Source organism: Odontomachus brunneus, unplaced genomic scaffold, assembly GCF_010583005.1.
Source record: "Odontomachus brunneus isolate Ranch 3 - 2012 unplaced genomic scaffold, Obru_v1 Obru_scaffold_001, whole genome shotgun sequence".
NCBI lineage: Eukaryota > Metazoa > Arthropoda > Insecta > Hymenoptera > Formicidae > Odontomachus > Odontomachus brunneus.
In genome coordinates this window covers 3,816,443-3,842,897 of record NW_022639451.1, presented here as the reverse complement: position 1 = coordinate 3,842,897, position 26,455 = coordinate 3,816,443, and the positions used below count along the sequence as shown (strand labels likewise).

The window sequence follows — 26,455 nt, the reverse complement described above, 5'->3', positions numbered from 1 at the left end:
TCTCTCTCTCTCTCTCTCTCTCTCTCTCTCTCTCTCTCTCTCTCTCTCTCTCTCTACTGCGTCGTGACGCATGGTACCGTGGAGATTCGTCGTGTAATAAATATCCCGCGGATAGAACAGTACGTAAGTAAGACGACACGAATGGAGACCGTGGCAAGGAGGAGATATTTTATGAAACGCGGAAATGTGAATTATCAGAGGGCGGGGAGACGATGAGGCGCGTTGGATCTGGAGTGCCCGTGCGATCAGTGTCGGAGCTCGTCGTGAAAATTGGCGAGATTCGCAGCTCGCTGCGAACCGTCGTTGCCGTCGTCCTCCTTCCGTCTCGGTCTCAACCGGAGAGAATCGACACGCAGGATGCAGGCGAGTCCTGTTGGTCGATTTTGCGGCGGATTCTAGATCAGCGGTGCCGTCCATCCGTGAAAATTTCACTGACGCTCGCGCCTCCTCGACCGCGCGCGTACGCGCGGTTCGGGATTTTCGAAAGTTGCCCGTCGTAAAGGTACGCGCCCGGCGTCTAATTGTTGATTCACCGGCGGAGCGAGAGAAATCGATTCTCAACGTCGCCCATTAAAGGGGAGGTGCAATTATGCTGGCGATTATGCGCGAGAAGCGGCCGGTCACAATGCGTGGTTTTCGCTTTTCCTCGGCTGGCGCGGAAACGACGCGCGAGCCTGCCGTCGCGACACATAATTATCGCCTGTGTTACGTGTCGATTTTTCCTTTCCTTTTCTTCTTTATCGCCATGACAATAGACCGCGTGACTCATTCCCATTTACTCAATTCGTGCAATCTCACAGCTGTCACATGGTGCACGAAATAAAGCCGGTGTTGGCAGGTATTGGAATTTGCAGCATTCCTATTAAAGGGAATTTTTTGATCAACGGAATACTGGCTTTTTTGTAAAGTTCACGTTTTATCAGCTATACAGAGTTACAAACGCTTTTACACAATAAAAATACGTGCGAGGATGAATTGGAACATTGCTCGATATATGACGAAAACGATAAACAATTTCACAGTTGACATTTTCAGAGTTTACACTAATTTTTTTAGCTTGGTAGAGATTCTGCCAGTTAAAGTAAATATTTGCCTGACACAGAAGATCCGTAGTTTGTGTATATTGAACGGGAGCTTGCTCCACTTAGAAAAATTTCATAAAATATTGCTGAACCCTTATATTTGAATTTATAAACTTAAAAATATCGGGAAAGTTTGTAAAAAGATTTCTATGTATATGCGTGGCTAGGTTCTCCACTAAATATGGTAGAGTAAAACAATATATATTTACATAAGATCTATATGTACAAGAAATACGAAAAAGATTATATTAATGACTATATTATATTAGTGACGATCATCTTTACGTTATCAACATTTTTCAAATTCGCCATTGACTCCAGCATCACTTTAATCGATAAAAATTTTCTTCGACCGAAACAATCGGACAATCAATAATGAAAATTAATCAATTGTCATGTATGTCACAAATTATTTAACTGATAGATGGGATTAATTATTAATGAATGTACAGTTAGACACATGAAAGTTTGATTGATACGTTCATTACTACGACAACCGCTATAACATTGTCATGTATACGGAAAGAAAGGTTTGGTTGGATTAACGAACTTTTTGGTGAGATATGAACGAGTCAAAGGTTCCGATTGAAGTCACTAAAATTCTGTTTGAGTTAACAAGATTTCTGGTCAACCTGAAAAGAACTCTGGTAACTACGATCGGAATTTTCCACTGGACCGGATTCGTCCACTGAGAGAAAAAAAGATTGATTAACTAAAGTCATCGTTATTTTGCTCCCAACCAATTTAGTTGCTTTAAGACAAAAATGGTAGTGATATGCACAAGAGGTTATTATCACTAACATAAAAGAATTGATTAAAAAAATTGTTTTTCTTGACTATAATTTATAACAATTATCTCTCTGTGTGCTTATAGTTACAAATACCAATCGTTTTTTCTGTGCATAAAACCAACTATATGTAACAAATCTAACATATAGTCAATAAAGAACCAATGAACGAACTATTTGTTCACCTCCTTTTCGGGGATTGAAAATTAAGTTGAAATAATCGACAGAAATGAGCCAGGTAGTCAACGTGTTAATCATTAATTTCCTCAATCGACGAAATTATTTGTGATTTCACATACGACGATAAATTAATCCCAATGATTGACTTGCCGATTATTTCGATCAAAGGAAATTTTAGTCGATTTCAATGCTCGTTGAGTAGAGCGTGATTATCAAACGCATTATGTCTCGCTGTAGATAAACGCCGGGTATTCGTTAGCGCGAGTTATACACGTTCAGTCAATAAACTCGCGCAGATTATCGCGCATTAATTTAATTGGATAATGTGGAATTCGAGTGCGTGACTCATGCGATCTTACGCACAGCAACAACGACGACGACGGGAACAACGCGTGGAAGCGGACTCGCGAGATCGCTGCCCGCGAGATGCGTTCGGCAAGATGCATTCTTGGCCGGTTTCTACGCCGTGCTAAGCTTTCTTCGCCGTCCGTGCCACGTAGCTCGTTACATTTACCTGGTTTACACTCGAGCGCTCTCATTCAGAGTCTCTGCCTGCGGTTATAACTTCGCTGCCCTTGCGGCCGTGCTTGCCGCACGTACATAGCTTTGAGATACGACACACTTCAATCTCCTCGGATATTTTCGTTAATCGCTGGCCGTAATTTCAATAGCATCTCCGGGGCGAGATTATCGCCGCGATACTGCACATCGCACGCCTGAACCGTTCGCAGTTCGTTGTTTGCGCGGAGCAATGATTTAATTAGAGAAGAAAGTAGCGCAGAAAAAATTGCACGTAACTATTATCTCCGCCAAAGCGATCGTAATTCAATTCAATCGAAACCTGCGTATTTTGTTAGGCTAAAATTTCATTCGATAAACTGTACTTGTCGGTTGCAAAATGGTTTAGACTCTATGAAGTTGAGAGCTTACCAAACAAGTCTTTGAGGATCATTACTGACATGCTCTTGCCCAGTAATTAAATTAATTATTATGATTATTAATTATTATTAGCGTTATTTTCACTTATTATCATATAGTGTCTTTATTATGTTATTAATTATATTATTATTGCGTAAGTATCCAACGACTTTCAATTTTGACAGTTTAATAAGCTCCCAACTTTATTGTGTCTAAACCATTTTGCGACTCACTGTATATCCTTAATTTGCATTGCATTTACACTGAGAAAACAGAAGTAATTGAATTAATGAGACAATTCACTCGAACGAACAAAATTCGTTCAAGTAGACCTTTAGTCAATTGATCAAATTGTACAGTTGCTGTGATGAGAGTTGTCAATTAATTCAATGATTGCGACTTAATCAGTAACTATATGACTATAACTTATTGTTGCACTAACGCGTATTTTGTTCAATGGATACAACATTTCTTTGAAGGCGAGTGACCGCCGATTTTGTCAATCCAAGTGCTATTCTTCTCAGTGTGCAAAATCATTCTCGTGATGTACTCTTGGGCTCGAGTATTTCGTATTTTTGAAATGTTCAATTGTTACGAACTTTGCGTTTCGTAATGGAGTTTCTTTGAATATTTTATCTAAGATTGCAATAGTGACTTTCTTCTCCCCTCTCCCTTCCTCCTTGTTCTCTTCTTGTTGTATTTCTCAAGTTTAATACACAGCTTCGCTATTTTCCGCGACGTCAAGCTTTCTTATTTCTGCTCGAATCCCGGAACGTTCCGAGCGCGCGTTCCTTATTGAATTACTGTCGTCGACCTCTCGCGCAGAATAGAAACGTTTCCGCCATGCGGTCATAAGCACGAGACTGTCATTAATGCAATCACTTAAGCAGCAATTGTAAATCCGAGACATTTAATTCACACCTCCGCCTTTATTGTAACTTCAATAAAAGCCTTCTCGCGCTACAAAATGAAAGCAAAGCTAAACAGCAAATATGAACCGCGTGTAATAAAAATGAGAAACAATAGTACAAAAAACGCAATTAGTCGTGGCACTTGGTTCTCCATCGATGCACATAACTATTAACTGCACATTCTTGCCCTCGATTAGATTTCAATCAGCGTTTCAATTCATCATTCAAGTGACAAGACGCAAGTCTGCAGTGAGAGAAATTGCTTCATTTTGCATGTGTCTCTTTGTGAAAAATGCATCGATTACTTATTTTCCCAGAATTTTTTCCGCAAATTTTTCTTCCACATATCCCCCGTATCGCTTCTTTCGTTTTGCTTTCCTTTTCAAGCTTTCCCGCTCGCCGTCGGATTCCTACGTCCCGAAGTGCATTCCACATTGTATTACTCTCGCGGAGAACGCCCGGTATCGTGGTTTCCGCCGTGTGCTCGCGGCTTTCCTCCTTCACGCGTCCCGCCGCTTACGCTTTACCTCCTTTGCACTCGGCTCTCGAGAGCCTTGCGCTCCTTTTTCTCCTCACGCTCTCCATTCTTTTGCACGACGGCCGCCCTAGGCGCGTTTCCAACGCCGTTGCACGACTCGCCATTGCATACACACCGACCGTGCTTTTTGCAATCACCCGGACATCAAAATCCAAAAAGGCCGACATTATCAAATGCACGGGAAATGCACGGCGTTCGATTTGTGCGCCTCGTTATTTCGCATGAGAGTCGTCCGCGAGCTTCGCGTATTCGAAACAAATGTCTCATCGCGCAAAAAGTCGACATATTTTTCCCTCCTGACTTTCGCAAATCTACGCTACCATTCGCAGAAAACGTGTTAATTTCTCCTGCCGCACCGGGCAACTTATCTAACAGGTAAACGCAAAAATTTCATCGATAAGTGTGCCTGCTCGAGACGACTCACCCTTTTTCGATCAATCCTTCGAGCGAACCGGAATCTGTCAATAATATATTGCCATCCACGATAAACATCAGTTTGTCTATTTAATGCAAGATAAATTTTATGAAAGTTTGTAGATATGGCGGAATAATTAGTAGTAAAACATACGATAAGCGTTGCAAGAAGAAAACGTCGGAAAGCCGCTTTAAAAGTCGCCGTAATTTAACGTCATAAATCAAGTTGCAAACGTTACATGTCATATACACAGAGAAAATAGTGCAGTAAAAGTCACAACAAGTCTAAGATTACAAATCTTTGTAATCTTAGACTGTACAGAATTATGACCGGAACTATTATACTATATATATTTGTTGGGAAAAATGTTATTATGCACGTTTAACTTTTACTACAAAATTATTGCAATTAAATGTTTTTTTATATCATGTACAAGATAGATCACCGAATTTACTATTTCTATAATAATTTCTATATTAGAATTCGTCGTAGTTATGCAAAAATGATCCAACTTACATTTCGAGAAAAATGAAGATGAAGATTTGACGCACGATTTAAAAAGTATGGCACTGAGATTCTTCGTAATCGTTCAAGAAGTCAAGCATGATCAATTTTCTTCTCTTTAAGGACGTTATTGACAAGCTTAACCCTTAAAAAATAAGTAAACAAGACACAGCTAGTGAAAAAAATGGCGCAACTAGTAGAAAATAAAAACTGTTTCTTAATTAATTTTAGATGTCCACAAGGCTTGGATTTTTTTTTGTTTATGTAGAAAGACTATCTATTGAGACAAAAATTAAAAAGTCATAATTTTGTGGCTTGAATCATTCTTGCATAACTATAACCAATGTCAGTATAGTCCAGCTCTACAGGAAAAAGCTCTACATTGCAAAAAGAAATACAGTTCTAACGTAATTTTTCCTACAATGTTTTCTCCATGTACAGATTCGCGATACTCTTACGTATTCGCGCGTGCTAGTTGCGCGTTCGTGCAATTTTATTTGTTTCAACGTGCCAACCGCGTCGTCTCTACGATCGTCGTAACGCCTTTGCAAAAACGTGATCCCTGGATCTCGATCTTACCTTTCTCTCTCTTTCTCTCTCTCTCTCTCTCTCTCTCTCTCTTTCTCCACGCCGATGATTCCGTCGGTTCCGCGCTCAGGAATTGCAGAGGCGCGCGGTAATCAAATGTAAATCGCAACCTGATTCGTCGGAACTGCACCGGCGACGTTCCTCGTGGCGTTTTACGACCGCGCCGGGCGATAATTCACAACGCGCGCGGCGCGCCGGGTCGATTATGAAAACTCGTAGAGGCGAGGCATACGCGCTCCACGCATTAACGGTAATTTGCGCGCCGCACCGCTGATGTAACAATTACTAGAAGTGCCGTACGCGCGCGTGGAAGAGGCGCGTGTGGTACTTCAATGAGACGTGACTCTCGGTTTCGCCTCGGCCGCCACGACCTTAGAACGCTCACCTTCGAGCCGCGATTTCTTTTCGGCGCGCAATGACGACGACTCGCGCCGCAGCCGTCACGACGATCGATCGCTATCTTCCTCTATCCGTCTACGTTCATTTACTCTCGCAAACACGAGCTTGACAACCCTCGTTGCTTGAGTGTTATCTCGCATCTTGCGATTCTGCAATGAGATGTCGGCGAGTCCTCGCGCGGCGACGCCTCTGTTATATAAAATTGCTAGTCGCGCTTATGTTCGCACACGAACAGAATGTTGTAATTTTCTTTTTTTTTTCATAAAATCCCTTTCTACGTTTTCTACGTTTTTAGTACACAGGAGACAATGTTATTCTACTGCTAAGGAAAGCGATTAATTGCTTTCCTTATTTTTTAAGTAATGGTTTTAAATAACGGTTTCCAGCAAAGAATATTTTCTTGATAATTATGTGGTCTTGAAATATATCCATTACACATTTTGAAAAAGCTCATTATCGCGTACTCAAAAGAAGAATTTAATTTTTTTGCAAGAATATTATAAAACTATCCAAAAAAAAGTTGGCTCGACTCTATAAAGTGAGTGAACTGAATTTTTTCTTTTAATTTAATATTTTTATTCAAAATACTAAACTCACTAAAATTTGAAATATATTTTCGATAAATTTGATGCTTGTGATAAACTCTCGTGATAGAAATTTGTGAATATAAGAACTTGTGGAAATAACTTATTGAAAAACAAGCAATATTTACTTGAATGCTCATGGAAAAGAGTTTGGTTGAATTAAGCAAACTTCTGATATAAACAAACCAGCAATTTTAGTTAAAATTACAAGAATTCTGTTCAAGTTAACAATATTTATAATTAACTTCAACAGAATTCTGATAACGTCAACCGAAATTTCTAGTTCGTTTATATTTCAGCAGAAACTAATCCCACCAAACTTTTTTTCCGTGCAATATATATTTTTTTTCTGTACGTAGTGCAGGAATAAATTGTTAAGAATCGTTAGGAAACATCAGTAAATATCACTAGAAACATAGCAAATTTTTTAATGGCACATTTCACAAACCACAGTCTCTGAAAACTATAAAAAAAAATGCAGATATATTGTATAAAATAAACTATAAAAATATATAATATAATATAAAAGTAATATAAAATAAACTATAAAAATATAAATAAATATTAAAACATTTTTTAGTAGCACATTTCAGTTTTTGAACTATAAATAGCACGCGTGAAATGAAAGGATAGTTAATTGCTGCAGAATGTCGACCTGTTCCTCGATTACAAAATTCTACAATAATTTTTATTATAAAATTATGTCCGTTCATATTTTCGCGTAAGAACGCGCGTATGAAACGGGGCGAATGTCTTCATGGAAGAAAAAGAAAAAAAGAGTTTGAGTTTTGAAGCGGACAACGCGTTTCATTGTCGTCTAATTAGCGACAATTCCAGGTCCCGACCAGCGCTCGTATCTCTCAACTTTCACCCGAATTTGAATTTTGCGCGTGATTGAAATACTTACGGGATTTTAAAGCGCGCTTGCAAATTTATTAGTCGGCAATTAACATTTAACCTGGAATCAGGTGAAAGCCTGTGGACCATGAAAAATAAAAACCGTCTCTATTATGCTTGATCTAAAATTCGATATTAGTTACCGCGCCGTCGCTATGATTCATCGATATTTCTCATATATACAAATGCCATATCTTCTAGATTTTTATACACGCACCGCGTACTTTGTGGTGTATTCTTATCGAACCACGAAATATAAATATTAACGTAGCTCTTTCGATTTTAATTAATCTCATATAGTAAGGTCTACTTCTAAATGAAATTTAACAGAAAAATAAACAAGAAAAAGGTGGAAAGGTTTTTTCAAATCGCAATTAGATTAGTGGGAAATTATATATTTGCTCTTTTTTATCATATAGCGGCATATTAAAATAATTATTTTTGTATTTGGAACTAAAATATTTGGTATACACGATTCGGTTGACATTATCATGTTTTTCCCTCGTGTCGATGTATTAGTGAGAGAGCAAAGCGTACAAGCCGCAATTAAATTTTACAATTGCAATTATTAAACATCCCATTTTGATCCTTATTAAACATCCCATTTTAACTAAATTTCCGTTCCGACAACAAAATCTTTTTTTCAGCGCATGTAAATATACTGAGTTGATCCACAAAGTTTATATGGATTCTCATTTATCTGGCATTCATATGTTGGTATCAAGAGGATAGTTTTATATACATACAGTTAGTCATTTATGTATATGCTTTGATAACTAAGATTTTAGAGCATATTTTGTAATATAAGTGATACTGTTGAAAGAAGTACAGTTGTCTTTGTTATAACTTGAAAATGAAGGCGATAATGAATTTTTCCAATGCATTATATGCTTTTTTATCGTAAAAATTTTTTTCCGTAAAAATTATTAGAATTTAGCTGAGATGTTTTGTCTCACTCACTACATGCATCTGACATTGCCTCCTTTGATTATCATCTGTTTCGCTCATTACAGAACTCCCTTGACGCTATAAACTTCGCTTCTTTAGAAGATGTGAAAAATTACTTGGAACGTTTGTTCGCCGGAAAAGAGTTTTACGAGGGGGGAGTTATGAAATTCCGCGAAAAATAGCAGCAAATCGTTAAACGGATTAGTACATCTATTATCGATAAAAATTGCTTCTAACAAGAATAAACTGCATCTCAATCTTATTTAAAAGTCCGCACGAACTTATGGATCAACCCAATATCTCGCTGCGCTCTGAGTTTCCCTTGAGACTCGCGTCGAGTGCGCGATCGCACATTTTTCCGGGCGGTTTCCTCTTTTTCCGTTTTACTGCTCGTTCGATCATGCAATTAGAACGCGAATCGCCATGTAATCGCCAGACGGCGGCGTAACGCACGACTGTGTAACGTCTCATGTCCGCCGTTCGCACAGTAGCAAATATAAATTACGGGCACGCTTCTTAAACTTCTTCTACGATACCAGGCACAAGGCGAAGGAGAGAGGGCTTGCGCTCATTAACAGCCAATTAACGTTTAACCCGCGGTTCGGGTGAAAGTGCCGGCGGTGAAAAAAAGAAACTATCTATTATTCTCCTAATCATTTCCGTCGGTTCGTACGTTTCAATGGTTACGCCGAACTTTCCCGAAGTACAATCTATATTCTTAACGTTTCTCATGGCTCGACAATTTGTTCCCCGCTTCTTCGGGAAACTTTCTAATTAAACAGTGCTTCACTTTGACGTTACCTGCGCGATACTTGCGAGGATTTAAACGTATTCGCAAGGATACCGGAATCAAATGTGAAAAAAAAAGAAAAATACCGGCAGTTATAAGACGCGTCCGTGTAATACGCGTCGTGTATTCCGGATTTGCTTCTTCGTGCAATTTTCTAAGGGTGATTTGAGATAATCACGCGATCTCTGCTTTAGCTTTACCGACCTTGGCAACTACACAAGATTCCGTGTAGAAAAAGATAAAAAATAGGTTTCGATCGCCAGTGGCAATGAGACCGTGACGCTTGGACGGGAACAGCGAGCCAGTTTCGCGTCCTATGCTTCGAATTCGATTAGCGTACGAACGAGGTATGCCCGAGTCGTCCAACTTCGCTTTCGCTTCTCGCTTCCAGTTGCCGCCAATCGCAATAATTTCCCGAGTCATAGAGAGTCGCGTATATTCACGCAGCAATGTTGTCGCTGGACTTATGACATTAATTCCGCATCAGCGATTTTTTATTCGAGCAAAATTGCTACTTTCTTGCAGCCGTCATTTCAGCGCAATCATCTGCTGATCAAGGCGATTCTCATTTCGCGCAATCTAACGTATCCTTGGAGGCTCTGACAATTAAATTAAACTCACACCCTTCTATTCGCACTTTAATATAAATCGATTTTTTACGCGGAAAAGAAGTTTGCTTGGATTAGCCAAATTTCTGGTGAAACATGAATAAACCAGAGGTTCCAGTTGAAGTTCTACCTGAATTTTCTGGCTCGCTCATATTTCACCAGAAATTTGATTAATCCAACCAAACGTTTTCTGTCGTATATCAAGAGACAAAATAGTGTTTTGTACCAAGTGCACGCGCGAAGCAGAGGCACGAGCAGCGAGAATGTGGCCCTGTATTATTATGCCGCGCCTCTAGTTGAGAGCTGGCCAGATAATCATGTCGCCATAACGGCTGATTAGATCGACTTCTAAGTAGGCTTAATCGATTCATGGCCCAATTACATGATGTATACGAAAAATGTTTTTATTTTTACCTTAACTGCTCTATGAGCTGAGTTCTTCCATTTGAAAGTTAACAAATGCAACATTATTGTCATTATTATAACCATCATGATTATCATTATCGTCACTGTCATCATTAACATGACGAATATTGACATTATAATCATTATTACAATAAATGTCATTATTATAATTATTATAACCATCATTACCATCAGGAACATCAATAAATTTCTCAAGATCGTTAAACTTTCGAGTTTTCAAATATTAGTTTCCGAAAATGAGGTCGAGTGTGCGTATCTCGTTCAGTACTATCACCTGGAGTATAATTTGAATATTCCTCTGTTTGGTCAGTAACTTTCTCAGACTTTTTAAAATAATTTTTCAACTTCTGGATTTGGCAATGCATTTTTTATTGCAAGCAAACCACGCCAAATGTTTTCTTTTTGTAAATTTTAATTTTATTTTTCTCTAAATATTTCTTAGTTGTATGTTTGAAATAGTATGCTTAATTTATTAAAATACATATAAATTTACTTCAAAATTATATTTTAGAATTGCAGTGCATCTTATTGTGATACAAACACGTCAGGTGTATAAATCTTAATTTTATTTTTTTTATAACAAAAGAATAGTTGTATAACAAGCATCTACTTATAAAGAAATTAAAAAATGGTGTTATTAATTTGCCAGATTCATTTCGTGCAAATCTTTGTGTGATATCATTATTTTTGTAGTACAGTCTATATATTTTTTTGTACAGAGCGCGTACATTTAGCGACTTCTTTACTTCTTTTTTAAAAAAAGCAAGTTTGGTACTGATTAACATATCAGAAGAAGAATCATATAATTTTTTTAAGGAACTTCTTTCGTAGAATCTTAGATCGTTCCTCTACTGAAGAAGTCTGTCGAGGAAGTGAACTGGAATGAAACATCGAAAACAAATCCATGAAAGACGTGACACTAGTCCAATTGCTATATGAAGCAATTAACTTTGAGCAATTAATTTTTTTTACATTTAGCATACACTCATTGTTAAACAAAGGCGTCAGGATGGAATTGTTAACGAAACGTGGGATCTCCGTGCGCGTTTACTGTTCGCGGCTGCATCGGCTCAGCTCGGTAACACTATTTCAGCGCGCAGTTTTGCCGCTTTTCCATTCCAATCGCAAGTTTTCCAACCGCGCATTAGTTGGTCCGCTGGCTGATATGGCTCATCACTATTACGCTGTCTAATTAGTGCACAAATACATTGCCACACAACGCATTATTGTAGGCCGCTATTGGCCACAGATTGATCCGTCTTTCTCATCTCACGATGCTCGCCCGCGATACACGACCGCGTTTCTATGTCTCTTGCGACTCGAAACACCAATTCCCAGTTTTTTTTTCGCATAGACAAAACGCGCGCTTCATTTCGACACGCTCATGTCGCACGTTCAAATATACATAGCGAGCGCTTCGAGCTTCTCGCGCTAGCGCGTCTTGGCTCTTATTAAACCTGAGAGACAATAACGCGGAAGGAGCTTTTGTAGGCTGCGAGAACACTGTGGGATGGAATTCATTATTTTTTTCTCTTCTCTCTCTCTCTCTCCCTCCCTCTCTCCCTCTCTCTCTCTCTCTCTCTCTCTCTCTCTCTCTCTCTCTCTCTCTCTCTCTCTTCAGATAGAAATCCGTCGTCTTGCGGTTTTTTTCGTTGTCTCCGATAGTTTTTTCGACTCGGAGCCTGGAACGGAAAGATCTTTCGAACACGCGGGATGTCACGAGTGAGGTAGATTCGCGAGAACATGAAGTGCAATTAGGAATCGTCGCCTCTTGATTTTGCGCCGAGTCACGCGAGATGAACGAAAAGTATCGGTTATTGACTGTTATATGACAGTAGGAAGAGCAGGTTGACGTCCGAGACAGGCCATGTATCGCACGCGAGCCGCTTTCTAATGTAAGTTGTATATCCGCGCGCGTTGATTTCGATTTATATATCAGTAATATGTTGACATTGAAACTCGACGGTAGTCGGCGAGCGTTGTTTTTCAACTATATTTGGAAGAAAGTGAGTTATACCTTGGAACATACACACACATACACTTATATAAGAACACTTCGCGGACACGCCTCCCGCGTGTACACGCGTAATGAATTTTAAACTCGAAATGACCCACTTAGGAAAAAAAACCTTCTACCGTTCACGGGCGAACGTATTGGGCTTGATTTTTGGGAAAAGTTCAATGGACTTTGATCGAAATATTAATTTAAGTTCGTAAGTCGACTGCATTGTCTAGGATTTAGAGTCAAGTAACAATAACAAAAGTAACAATCTGGTCGGCATTAATCAATTCAATCTGATTATTTGGGACATACAACTCTTGAAGACTGATATTCATAATCCTATCTTATATTTTATGTTAGATTGTGTTCACCTTTGAATATTCTGTAGCTAATGAAATAATCCGTGTAGTATCTGAAAATGAATTTAGGACGATCTTAAATATACAATCTGATTATGAATACCGTTCTAAGTTCTCCTTAGTACAACACGATAAAAAATATTAAAGTAAATGAATTGATTTTCTCGCACACTGATGCAAAAGGTATTAAAAAAAATAAAAAAAGGATATCTGTTGAATACTAATAGCATATTTCTTTAGATCTAAATTTTTTCATTAAAAAATTTAATCTTTCATGGAAGAAGCTAAAGAAATTTTAAGAAAATGTATATTTTTTTATGAAAGATATTCTATATTAGTACAAATGAATATTTGTGTGTTACTAGTATCCACTGAATAAATATGTTTTATTTTCTAAATATTTTTTCTTTGTGTAATCGCACTGAAATTCTTGTCTTGCGTGAATCTTCGTGTGTGAGCGTCGTGTGTTATCAGTACAGCTATGATTCGCTACGTGTCATGACTGAATTTTTCGCGTTCATTGCACACGTATATTGTCTTACAAAACGAAGACAACACACGCTCGTTATTCTATATACGCAACGGACGGCAGCGCGATGCTGCAAGAATAACGAAAGAAACAACGCCTGAGACTTGCGCGGCGTATTGGGCAATCCGACAGAAAAACAGCACGTATCGTCGAATTTCACTTCCCAAGTTAATTAACCTTGAACGACGCGCGAGATATTATCAATATATCCGAGTAATACTTTCGTAAGAAAATTTATCGGGACAGCATGCACAGTTTTCTCCTTCCGCAGAGCAAGCTTCTGCGTCGCGCGCAATCCAATATTTCGCAAAAGATCGCCACCTTCATTGCCGTGCTCATCGATTAAATTAAACGACGTCTCAGTCTCTTTCTTTCTCTCTTTCTCCTTCTCTCTTTCTTTCTCTCTCTCCACATAATTAAGATGCAAGAATCGCGTAGGTACATGTCGAAGTGTATTTCGCACTCGCACGTTGAATATTACCTCTTGTCCGATTTCCTGGCTCGCATACATTCAACCGCGAGCGGCTCCACGCCTCTCGACACTGAAACAGGATTGCACAGCTGATATCCTTCAGCTAGTCTACCTCATCCTTGTGGAAATCTTTCAGCCGGAACCGTGTGAGGTCCCACGCCCCGACAGTTCTTGATTCCGGGTCGCCAGATATCGCTGTCCTTTGACATTGAGACCCGTACACAGCCTTGCTATTCGCAGGTAATCGAATCCTGGTAGTCGAATCGACACGACACGAGGACGGTCCATGCCGCACTCGTGTGTCCGGGCTTACATAAGGGCAACCTGTTAAACGTGTCGCCGGGGACGCGTTTTAACCTGGAAACGACCTGACTCCGAGCAAAAAATCCGCTCTTGCCGGAGCGAACTCGACTTGGCCGACTCGGTACGCGCGTCCAGGTAGTGATGGGCCTGACACTTTCGCCGGTGTATTGAGACTCACGACGAAAGTGCATCGTAAATCGTTGACATTAATTTTAAACAATTAATAAAAATATATTAAAATCACTGAGCACTCGCCGCGGCTATCTTAATTTATGATATCAAAAGCGAGAAAACACTTAAAATTCCTACAAAATACGTAATAAAGGGATATATTCATAAAAGAAATAATCATAAAATTAACATGACAAAATCATGAGGAATGGTCGGCTAAAAAGGAAGGTTACATGTCACGTTAATTTTGCGGTTATTCGTTGACTGTCAGGACGAAAGCAAAGTGTTTTGTACAAAAGAACTCATTTTACGAATACATCTTTTGATTTCCACGTATTTTGCGGGAATTTTAAGCGCGTTTTCTCGTTTCTGATGTCAATCAAGTTTCGCGGCGAATATCCATTCTATTCTTTTTTGGATCTTTTTACACTTGTATTGTTTTATATTTCCAATTCCTAATTGGTGGAATTATTTCACTTTTCCTTCATTCGGTTCACACGACCGGCCTAATTATTATTCGACCATAAACGAAGAAAGAAATTTGGTTGTATTAAGCGAATGTCTGGTGAAATATGAACGAACCAGAAATTCCGGTTGAAGCTGCCAGAATTCTGTTCAAATTAAACCGCAAGTTCTGGTTGACCAGCAATCTCATTAATTCGAATAGAGAATTCCGGTAACTTGAACCCCGGAGTATCTGGTTCGTTCATTTATGTTTCACCAGATGTTTGCTTAATCCAACCGAGCTTTCTTTTCCGTGTACGAAGGAGAGAACAATTTACCCGAGTCGTATTCCACGATCTTCACGTGCGTTCTTCACGAGTGGTGCGCCTCGAAATTGCAGGTCGACACTCGGCGCTTAGGCCCATCGCTGCACGCACGTAGGCGAGTGTGCGCGCGCGCGCGTGTATCGATTCGTTTTCAGGCTACGCACGTTTGCGAACCGTTTTCACCCGACTTCCGCCGGAGGGGCTATTGGGACCGCGCGCTCGGTGTCGCGCGCTTATGAAACTTCCACTGGTTTCCTGCTACGAGACATATTGCTGATTTGTGGAGGAGAGACCCGCTTACTTCCCATCTCTTTCGCCTGCTCGCTTCATGACGCTCGTCTCGCGACGGACCCATCGCGAAGCGCTCGTGAATTGAAATTATTCATTCTCCAGTGTGTAAATGTGTGTCTCGCACCAAACATTAACGAAATCAATTGCTGAGGACGCCTCTCCGTAATTACATGCGCGCCCATTCATAGCGCTTTACTAACGCTTAAATCTTAATCTGAAAAATATCAGAGGATAGCCGTCATCTTTTCAAGTACGTTCAATATTTACACACGTGTGCAAAGTAAGCGACGCGTGCCCCACGTAGCTGATCATTTAGGTTCTCACGTTCCTCTTCCGATATTCGTGAAACGGAGAAATTTTCGTTTGTCAACTAATCGGGCCGCGTGTCCCCCCTCCTGCGCATCCTGCGGACGCGTACTAATAAGAAGGTTACAAGGGTTTCATTTTCTTTAGACAGAGGTATAAGTGTATGTAGGTTACGTTGGAAAGCAGCCGAGGTTGTGGGCTGCGCAATTGAACGGCCGTTTCCACGGTGCTTTATCTTTTTCTCTCTCTCTTTCTTTCTCATTCCAGATACACTAACTCCACTTGTCGCTGTTATTCTGCTATTATATATAACAGAATGGTTACCTGCGCGCGCATACAATACTATGTCATCACGGGAGACTCCCACTTTCATAATCCTCGGGAAACAACTGCACGTTAATGCAGCTTAGATTTCGCGCCAAAGATCATAAATTTTCGCCGTTTCTCAGACTGTTCTCAGCCGGGATACAGTCGTTCTTACAAATTGGATGATTTTCAAAAATGGATATATACATACATATAAAAATGTTCTGAGATAATCTTTCTGTGGACATTTAATAAATTTGTAGAGCGGAAAATTCCTCCGTGATAGTTTTATAAATTTTTCGAGCGGATAGCGCGCGACGTTTGCAATTTTTACGTTGCTCCGTATAATATTTGCACTGCGTGCGTTTACGTAATTTAAGAAAATATATTCTTTCATTTAAATATCCTTTTTCCATAAATAATGCGTCTCTCTCCACTCGTTGACTATTACTTTCCCCTTGTCGCGTGTTCTCGTTTCCTTTCCCTCTTCTAGGATCTCTTTTCATACGCCGAGAGTCACTGCCGCCAACGTTCGCTCGACGTTTCATTCCGCTCGCTCGCGATTTCCACGTTTCCCGCAGGAAATATCTCGTGGCGCCGTGAAATTTGCACCCCGCGCAAAATGCAATATTGTCTGGCTTTTGACAAGTATCCATGCCACTTTAAGCACGGCGCTCCTCCTTCGCTTGTAATCTCAATTCGGTTCCACGTCTTCCTTTCACCTCACCTCCACCGGATTTTAGCCGTTATGCCTGCTCGCGCTTATGAAATTTCCAGCTGCGTTTCCTGTGCGGAAAACATGATAAATCCGCGATACGTGGGTGGCCTGGATACGCTTCCTGTCGTCCTTTTCTTTGTCTTTCTGTTTTCCTTTTTCCTTCATGTCGCATCGTCCGCGCAGCATTCTTCCACTGCGAGACTTTATATTCCAGAGACAATCTCCACGCCTGCCCTTTCACCTCGTTTCCGGTGGAAGGTATTTTAAATCTGCACGCATACCTTTCGCGAACCTAAGTGGAAACATACTGAGTAGCTAGAGAGATATTATCATTATCTTGAGAGATATTATCATTTCTCCAAATTAAATATTTTCTTTTGTAGTCCATGTCCTTTATTTTGGCAAGAAAAGGACAAAACGAAATAAACTATTTTCAAAAAGTTCACCCTGAAGAGCATGAAATGATCCTGAATCAATGTTCCTATTATAATCTACTTACAATCCTACCTACAATCCTATTTTAACACGTTGATCGCCACGTCATCCATATATGGATGACAGCTATGTTTCATATACATACTTAATTTAAATCTAGGCAATCAATGTGTTAATATTCTAACGATATTAGAAATCGGCGCGAAAAAAAGACAAATTAAGTAGGTAACTGACTTTATTTAATTGAGATAAATAATAAAAAAAGATATGAAACTATTCACTCAATCAACCAGGTTTTCATCTGTTAGGATATTAAAGTAGGACTGCAGATATAGGAATATTGATTCAAATTATTTCATACTTTCTAGAGTTTATGTGACATATTTTTTTTAATAAGTTTTTTTGTTATTTGAAGGCAGTTAATTTTTTAAATAAGTCTTGTATTTATTATTTATCTCTATATAGCAGTTATTACCTAATTTTGTTTTCTTGCACCGATTTCTAATATCGTCAGAATATTAGAACACATTAAAATACATGGAAATAATTTCAAGACTAATAAAAATAATTTTTCAAAACTATGGAGATTTTTGAAGGCAGTTTATTTTTGTAAAAAAATTGTTTACTTCGTATTTTTTAGATATTTAAAAGACTAATAGTTTGTTCTTGAAGTCGATTAAAAAAATTTTCATTTTGAAATCCGTTATGAATGGGAAGATTTTTATTTCCAACGCGTGATAATATGAAATCCTCTGAAATTTTCTTTAGTACATTCTCCATTGACCTTTTCCACTGTGAAATTTTTCAATGTTTAATTAGGAAATGGGCTCAAGCGTTTTGTTTTCGGTGTCAAAACACTCATATATTAAATTATCTTCGACCACGCGCTGAATACATCCGACAACACGGCATAGTTTTTTAAAACTAGTAGTGACAAAGGTAGTACATGCCGGACATCGACACGCGTGTACACCTCACTCGGACCTATTAACGTCGCCGTCGTTACTTTCCACATCTTGATGTCATTTCAAGAACCCGTTTAAGTCGCGCGCACGTACGCGTCGTGCTGTCCGGCTCGTAATTCGAGATAAATGGCGCACAATGCGCCGTCGTAACGCCGTTGTAAAAAGGATTGTGATAGAAAGCCGGTGGAATCCGGTCGAATTTCTATCGAAGTCCACCCTGTCCGGTGGACCTGCACCCGTTCACTCGCTCTCCCGAGGCTGACGGTGCAAAACGTGTCTCCAGTGTCCTCGTCGTGCGACTAAATATAATATTTTATCCCGCGGCCACACAGCTCTCCGCATTCTGCACCGCAAGTTTGTGCGTATCCGTATCCCTCAACCGGTAAGGCAATTTTTGTCGAGGATCTTGGTGACTGTCCTTCTTTCTCTCTCCTTCATCTCTTTCTCTTTCTCTCTCTCTCTCTCTCTCTCTCTCTCCCTCGCTCGAATTTATCTATCGACAGTGTACGTGCACGAGAAACGCCCGCGGCGTCGTCATAAACATATCGCGAATCGTATTTGATTGTGAAGCGAGCAGCGTGGCTTTTTCGCAGCGATCTTGTGTATCGCGAGTTGGTTTATCGATCGATAAATGCGTGTACGCCGTAATTTATAGCGCGTTGTTGCGATTAAATGGATTCTCCACACGGGATTTGATACCCCGAGCGATGCGTTTTAATAGCAAACGCTAGTTCGCATCGATACTTTATCACCCGTCGTTGTTCATATCATATCTTATTGAAACGATCTGTGGCGAAGCGATACCGCGGTTATGACGTATTCAGAATACCGTAGATTGATCTATGAATATGTATGGACGCGCAAGAGCCGACTCTCGCGATGCAAATTTCGCGCGAATGCCGTCGATCAATTAATACCCTAGCGTGTCTAAAAATGATGTTCAACTTGACGTTAGAAACGCGCGCAGAGCTCATTATACCGGACTCATTATTATTAATGTATGTACAGAGAGTTCCATTTTAAACGGCCAACCGAATATCTCGAAAACTGAGTCTGGCAGACAAAAGTGTTTCAGACGAAATTTATAGGGCTTTAACGGAGAAAAAAGACGGTAATCTCGAATTTTAACCTACGACCAAGATCATATGGACATTAACCTTGTTTTTAAAATAGAAAGTGGTATTTTTTGTAGCAGATTCTAAAAAAACCATTCAATTCTGCGTAGAAAAACTCTAAGACGTGTATTACCTAAGTCTATTAGATTTAGGAGTTATTTAGCAATAAAAAATGCAATTTTGTTAATTTTCATCAACAATCAATTTATGTATATGTTCGAGATATTCAGTCAGTCTGTTTAAAATAAGACACTGTACTACGTAATATCATAGTAAAAAAACATTTGCACTTCTTTATTTTTTTCTTTGCGTAAGTTTTAATAAATATTGTTGATTATATATATATTTTTTTAATGTTTACAATACTTTAGAGTTAAAGCTTATAAGTACTACTATTTAAAATAATACTGCAGATTTGATATTAAATATTAATACATGACATTTCTGATGATGCGTTAAATTCGTCTGAAAGATCTCTAATACGAAAAAAAACTGTATAATGATTTATATTGAAGGTTTTTATAAAAAAATGTTTTTTGAATTTTGTATTGCAAGTGACAGCTTGTATAAAACAGAATGAAACGTTTCACCTTACAATCTTTTCTTTAAGCCCTCGGAAGCGTCTCGAAAATCGTGCGGACCATTACGCTAAATATCCGGCATTATTATTAAGTTGCAAACTCATCCGGTGAGTGAGAAACGAGCCGCGCGCTCAGCGAAACGTGCGAAATGGTTTCAAAATAGGCGGGATGTCTTTACAGCGGCCAAGCGAATGTCAAAGTGTTTTGACGCCACGCAACGTTATAAAACCTGATTCTCAGAGGTTTCACCGGCGGATGTCGCGCGAAAGAAGTGAGATCTTTTTCTCTTCTTTCTTCTGCTTCTTCTTCTCTTTCTTTACCGTTACACCGACTGGTCACGATTAGCCACGCTCATTAATAATTCAGCGCAATCCATTGCATCCTGCGATCGCGGCCGGTCGGTGCCGCGAGCGGTCCCGAACAATGAAGGATATCCTGCCAGGATGAGGCGAGTCGCCTCGACGAATATCCGACGGTCGATTCGTCACTGACACGTCTTCGTCAAAAACGAATGCAAATGCGTTTTTCTCGGAAGCAACGCCGCGATAGTCACGATAGTCTGATTTATCGTTAACGTTACGTCGCTTATACGACGGCATAATTCAATATTTCGAGGCGCGGCGGAATGAAATAGAAAGCGCTAATACGGTAGATTTATAGAAGCACGCGACATTTTACTGTCGTAGTTAAGATATAGGAGAACAGCCAATGTTCATTGACTTCGATTTCGACAAGAAGGCCTCGTTAAATTAAACGCGTTGTCGGAAGAAAAGTTTACCTTGAAAATTGTTGTATATGGCGTACATCAAAACTCTTGCACTTTCTCTCATTCGCAAGCGCTAGACGCCAAGCTGCGGAGAATGCCGTTTCGTTCAACGCTAGAATATCGACAACTCACGAAGCGCAAAAAGAAAGAGACTCGAGCATTTTGAAAAGTCACGCGCACGCAAAAAAACATGATGTTTAGCGGAATCCTCTGAATCCTAGAGGATTTTATTCTCATGTATGGTCTTAGAGGATTCTTCTAAAACCAAAAACAGGATATCTTTAAAGTTAGAGAAGTAGTCATTTTTCGGGTTTGCAAATCTTGTTTTTAACAGAAATTTTTTCTGATAAAAGGGCGACTCTGTACCAAGTAAACATATTTCTCTTGATTTAAAAGGGAAGAAAAGAATTAAAACAATATTCAGTAGATCTCCTACTAATACACTGTAAAAGAAAAAATATCTAAAAACTGAAAATATATTAATTTGGTGGATACTAATAACATATTTACTTAAATATAAATTCTTTCATTAAACGAAATAAACAATTGTTATGGAAAGCTAAGGTTTTAAGAAGAGATGTATATCTGCTTATTTAAAAAATATTTTATCTGATACATAAATATATTATTAGTAGCAAGTAAATATTTTTCATTTCTCAAATATTTTTGCACAATATACTAAAAAAAATACTAGAAATTTATGGGATTAAAATTTGTTTCTGTGAATAAATACTTTATATCTCACTGAAAAAATTTACAAGTACAGTTTTCTTGATGTGTGGTCCGTTTTAATAGAAAAGAAATATTCTTTCAGCTTTTATTTGGAAGTTTACAGTTTGTTTAGAATATGATATTACAGGAAATAGCACCTTACAACCAGAGTTCCTTTTTTTAAATACAGATAAATGTAAATTAACGGTGGAGCAAAAAGGCATCCAGATCCGCCGATGATCAATCAGCGAGGAGCAGAATATCCGTGAGCGCAAAGGACGCACAAAAAGTGCCAGACGGGATCGAACGGCGAGTTGATCGTATAATTTCCCTTAATTTCTCCATCGTGGCAACAGTGATGGACAGTGTGATTTATCGCGGATGACGGTCGCGTAAGTTTTTTAATTCGAGATGCCTTTTCCTCTTCTTTTCTTCGTTTTTTCTGCTCAAATTCTGCCAGGCAGCAGCGAGAGTCGATCGGCCGTGACTCGGCTCAGATTGGTGCAGCGATGAAAAGTGAAAAGTGAAAAAGCCCAGCGAGCGCGTCGATTCAATTACGCGAACGATTCGCGGATCAGCGCTTTCACGCAACGCGAACAGGTGAATCCCGGGCGAAGACGTGATGCGCGAAGACGCGGATGCGTGCAACGGAGAGCTGCCAACGTGATACACGAAATACGCGATTCTTTTTCTACGTCTTTTGTCAATATATCCATTCACACGTCCGCACTGGGAATATACAGGACGCCCACGCGCAAGGAAGATATCGTGCGCGATTGTAGCTCGACAAATTCGACGTCGCGTTCGGCGATTTATGCCGTTATAACAAAGAAAAGAAGAAAAATGCGTCGGCGAGGTCGTCGCACGACGAAAGTGAGAGGACTCAGGTAACCCGGAAGGACAGAACGAGTTTCTTGGTACAGCGAAGGTCCTGACAATGTGTATGTGTGTGTGTGCGCGCGCCGCAAAATTGTCTGATTGTGATCGGGATTATTGGTCGATTAAATTCTCATTGGATTTTTGCAAAGAGATGCGATTGAAAGTTCGCCCCGAAGGAACAACACGGGTCCGACGCTTATCGTGTGATCTATCGATTGCTGATAAGATCCATTTCTTCATTTCTACAGAAGAAATATAAAAAGAAATATAATCTCATTCTTAGCGGATGTCCTTTTAGGTATGGCCTCAATAAAATGTCTTTGAAACTAAAAGAAAAATACTCTAACACCACGAAAAAGAATTTCAGTTGCAGAGTACTGTTTTCTGCAATTCTATATTCTAAGCGAAAATTCTTATAGAGAGGATATTGCCCTTCTATAGAAGTAAACTGTGCTAATCTGAAATTTGCTGAATATTATTCTAATTTTGTCCCTTTTGAATCAAGAGGAACATGTTTGTTTGAAGCAGAATGCCTTCTTACTAGAAGAAATTTTTATCAAGACCAAATGGTTAATCATAAATCTTTTTCCTTAACGTGACTTATATAAAACGAAAATTCTAACTTTGAAATATATGAAAAAGTTTACTTCTCACATTGAAGGAAAAGACTGATGATTGCGTTTGAGTATTGCAAAATTATCCATATATTTTTTGACAATTTTATATTAGAGAAAATTCTAATTTTAAGGATATTATACTTAGAACGTCCTCTTTCTGGTCCCAAAAGAAATTTTTCTGAGACCATACATAAAAGAATAGTCTTATTCTTTAAGAATAAGATTACATTTTCATAAATGTACGCTATATATAACAGTGTTGAACATATAGTGTGACTGAGATCCTCATTTCATAACTTCTTGTAACATGTCCATGGCGATTAATTGTTAATGTAAACTTAATTGTTAGTGTAAACTTGTTAATTGTATGGTTATAGTATATATTTGATAATTGTGTAAGTAGCTTCTACATTTGTCTAGCGCGGTTGAAAGTTGAAAGGGCATCAATTTTTCCCGAACGTTGGATAAGAATAGAATAGAATTGGCTTGCAGATAACAATATTATATCTAACTTATCTCTCAATGGAGAAATTTATATAAATAATCGAAGCGCATATATTAATCGAGAAGGTTCGAGATGTGAGTATATTTATAAGACGAGAGGACAGTCAAGGCTTTTATTATTCTCTCGGCGATAAATGCTATGCATTATAATATTTCTCGACGGCACAACGAACGCGCGATGATCGTTACAAAATTATTAGAGGCTGTAATCGTTTGTTTATCGGACGTCGTGAAGATAATCTCGAAGTTTTACATTCCCGCGGGTTGCACAACCGATGCCAGTGGGCCAGCTGGCGCAGCTCCGCTCTATCGATCTAACGAGAGAATTGCACGTGTGGAACGCTTGCCATTTTATCAGAAGCGGTTATCCTCAGTGTATAATTATGAAGCTTCAAGAAACTCGTGCTGACTAATCGTCCACCGCGACAAAGTCTACGCCCTGGTAACGACACCAGCGATCTCGCGATCTCTCGGGCGGCCGTTCCGATCCCGCTCGAATCGATCTCTTTTCAGACCGGTTCCACGGTGGTCTCGCATGAATCCATGCGTGATGTAATAACATCGTCGTGCAACGAACGGGAGAAAGAAAGAAAGAAAGGAGCGAAAAATCGGACGAGCTCGGAAATGGTGCCGCGTGTAAGAAGCAACATTAACGCGGGGCAGATCCGGCAGCGAATGCCGGTCCGCGGATGAGCGATCGCGGTGACTCTTCTCGATGAACAGTCGCGAAAAATTTGAGCAACTAGTTTGCACGATCTCTCCGCTGTCGGAGGCCTCTGATAAATCGGGACGGATCGCCGGCCGATGAAACTGCGTTTCTCGTTCAGCACGGATCGACAGAGAGCGATGGGAGTATGGAAAATCGCCTATTCGATATGATCGATTGAGTGCATCGATAACGATCTAGATGAACGGGTATACATGTATCAAAAAAAGATTTCTGTTGTTGTCAAAACGAAAATTTAATACAGCAAGCCAAAATTTAGTTAAAATTGAATCAACCAAATGTTTGGTGACTGCAATCAAAAAATTTCATTGATGCTTGAATACTGAGAAAAATACTTGGAAATTTATTTGCAGGGTATAAAATTTATTTCTGTAAAGTAAAGCTTAGTTTTGTGAAATAAACTTTACTTTGTGTGTGTGAAATAAAGTTTTATCACACACACACATACACAAATAAATTTTCAAATATCACTTCTTCAGAGTGCATTTTTCTTTCTCATCAATTTATTCTGTTTGACACAAGTAAAAAACATGGTAATGTCAACTAAAAATTGCATGTACCAAGTATTTTAGTTCTAAATATAAAAATAATTTTTTCAATGTAGAATCAATAACTGTGCACTGTAAGAAACGATTTTGTAATAACCATGAAGTATAAATAATAGTTGTCAGATATTTTAGTGAAATATTTTTCCATAAAATGCAATTAAATATAGTAATTTGGTAAATTTTAGCGAATAATCTTAGCCAAGCTTGTGGTATCCGTTGTCAAGGCTATCACATTAAGAAAAGAATACTTGAAAATTTATTTGTGAGATATAAAATTTACTTGTGTGAAACAAAATTTATTTCTAGGAATAAACTTTATATCCCGCAAATAAATTTTCAAGTATTTAAAGTACTTCTTTCTCCGTGTAAGACTTTCATCGATTTATTTAGTACGAGTTATCTGTGTAAGACTTTCATCAATTTATTTAGTACGAGTTATCCGTGTAAGACTTTCATCAATTTATTTAGGACGAGTTATCGGAAAATTTATTAAATAAAACCATATTGTTCACTAATATTTATCACATTGTGTGGTATATATATAAAATGACCGAACACTTCGGTAACAGTTTGTTTAGTGATTATCACCAAATTATTTTCCATACAATTTAATTGCTTCAACAAAATAAGGAATTTGATTAATAATTATTTCGTAAATATTACCGGTTAATATAAACCGGTAATATTTACCGGTAAATATAAACGGTTGTGACAACTATTTACGTTGACACTAGTCTACTAAAAATTGCACTCTGAAACGCTCAATCAAACGCATTTATTAAGAGTATTGCAAGATTTCTCTCAATGTAGTGACGAGCCAGAACACATGTGTGTTAAACCAGTCCTTCCTCGAGACCTTTAAGTTGATAAAATTATGTTTTAATACGTCAAAGTTAAGTCGCTTCTTAAAGAAACATTGCCTCGATGATAATAATCATTCTGGATGAACGCGAAGATTATTTCGACAGCACTTCGATGCCCGAGTGAGCCGAAAGACAACGCGAGTTCACGCGAAAATATTGCACCTGGCATTTCGTATTTTGCGCTGTACATTAAAATCACCAATATATCGATCGTCGAGAAAGATTTAAAATTAGAATCAGATTGACACGACAATCGGCTACGACAGGATGGCACAGTAAAATCGTACTCACCATGATTGCTCCGATTAGTCAAAATAACAACAACTGTCCGTTGTATCGACCTGTGTCACTGCGCGCGAGTGCAGATAGCCAACGAAAAATCCCCCCAGGGCAATGTCTCGCGATTGGAAAACGGTGTGACAGAAGAGAAAACTCAACAACGCGACAGAACTGTCGGAGAATAAAAAATGGAAGGATCTCGTTAATGATACGGATCAATAATCGAGGATCCGCCGCCGCATGATCGCATGAACTGTCACTGACAGCAGTTCGAGAAACACTGGCTGTGGCGAACCAACCTACTGTCATTCTCTCTATCTCTCTCTCTCTCGCTCTCTTTCATTTTCCCTCTCTCTCCGCCTCTCTTTCTCTCTGTCTCTCGCTCACTCTCTTTCTCTTATTCCCTTTCTCTCTCTGCCCGCCTCTTCCCACCTGATCAGGGTGCAACCTCTCTCTTTCTGACTCGGGTACTGCACATTTTCACAGCATATTTCCAGACGACAGCGGCGGTGACAACGAAGACGATGTCTTCGTCGTCGTTGTCGTCGTTGTCGTCGTTGTTGTTGTCGTTGTCGTTGTCGTTGTCGTTGTCGTTGTCGTTGTCATCACCATCGTCGTCGTCGTCGTCGCCATCGTCGTCGTCGTCGTCATCGTCGTAGCCA

The 26,455-nt window shown here is 39.2% G+C and overlaps 1 protein-coding gene across 1 annotated transcript in view; it reads right to left on the bottom strand.

The window, feature by feature from the left end:
* Positions 1 to 26,062, bottom strand: part of LOC116846463 (probable chitinase 10) — a 43,784-nt gene extending 17,722 nt beyond the window's left edge. Inside the window, exon 1 of the mRNA XM_032820331.1 lies at positions 25,806 to 26,062. Within this exon, the coding sequence (XP_032676222.1) occupies positions 25,806 to 25,808 (3 nt within the window). The 5' untranslated portion in view covers positions 25,809 to 26,062. The remainder of the gene's footprint in view (positions 1 to 25,805) is intronic.
* Between the last annotated feature and the right edge of the window lie 393 nt (positions 26,063 to 26,455).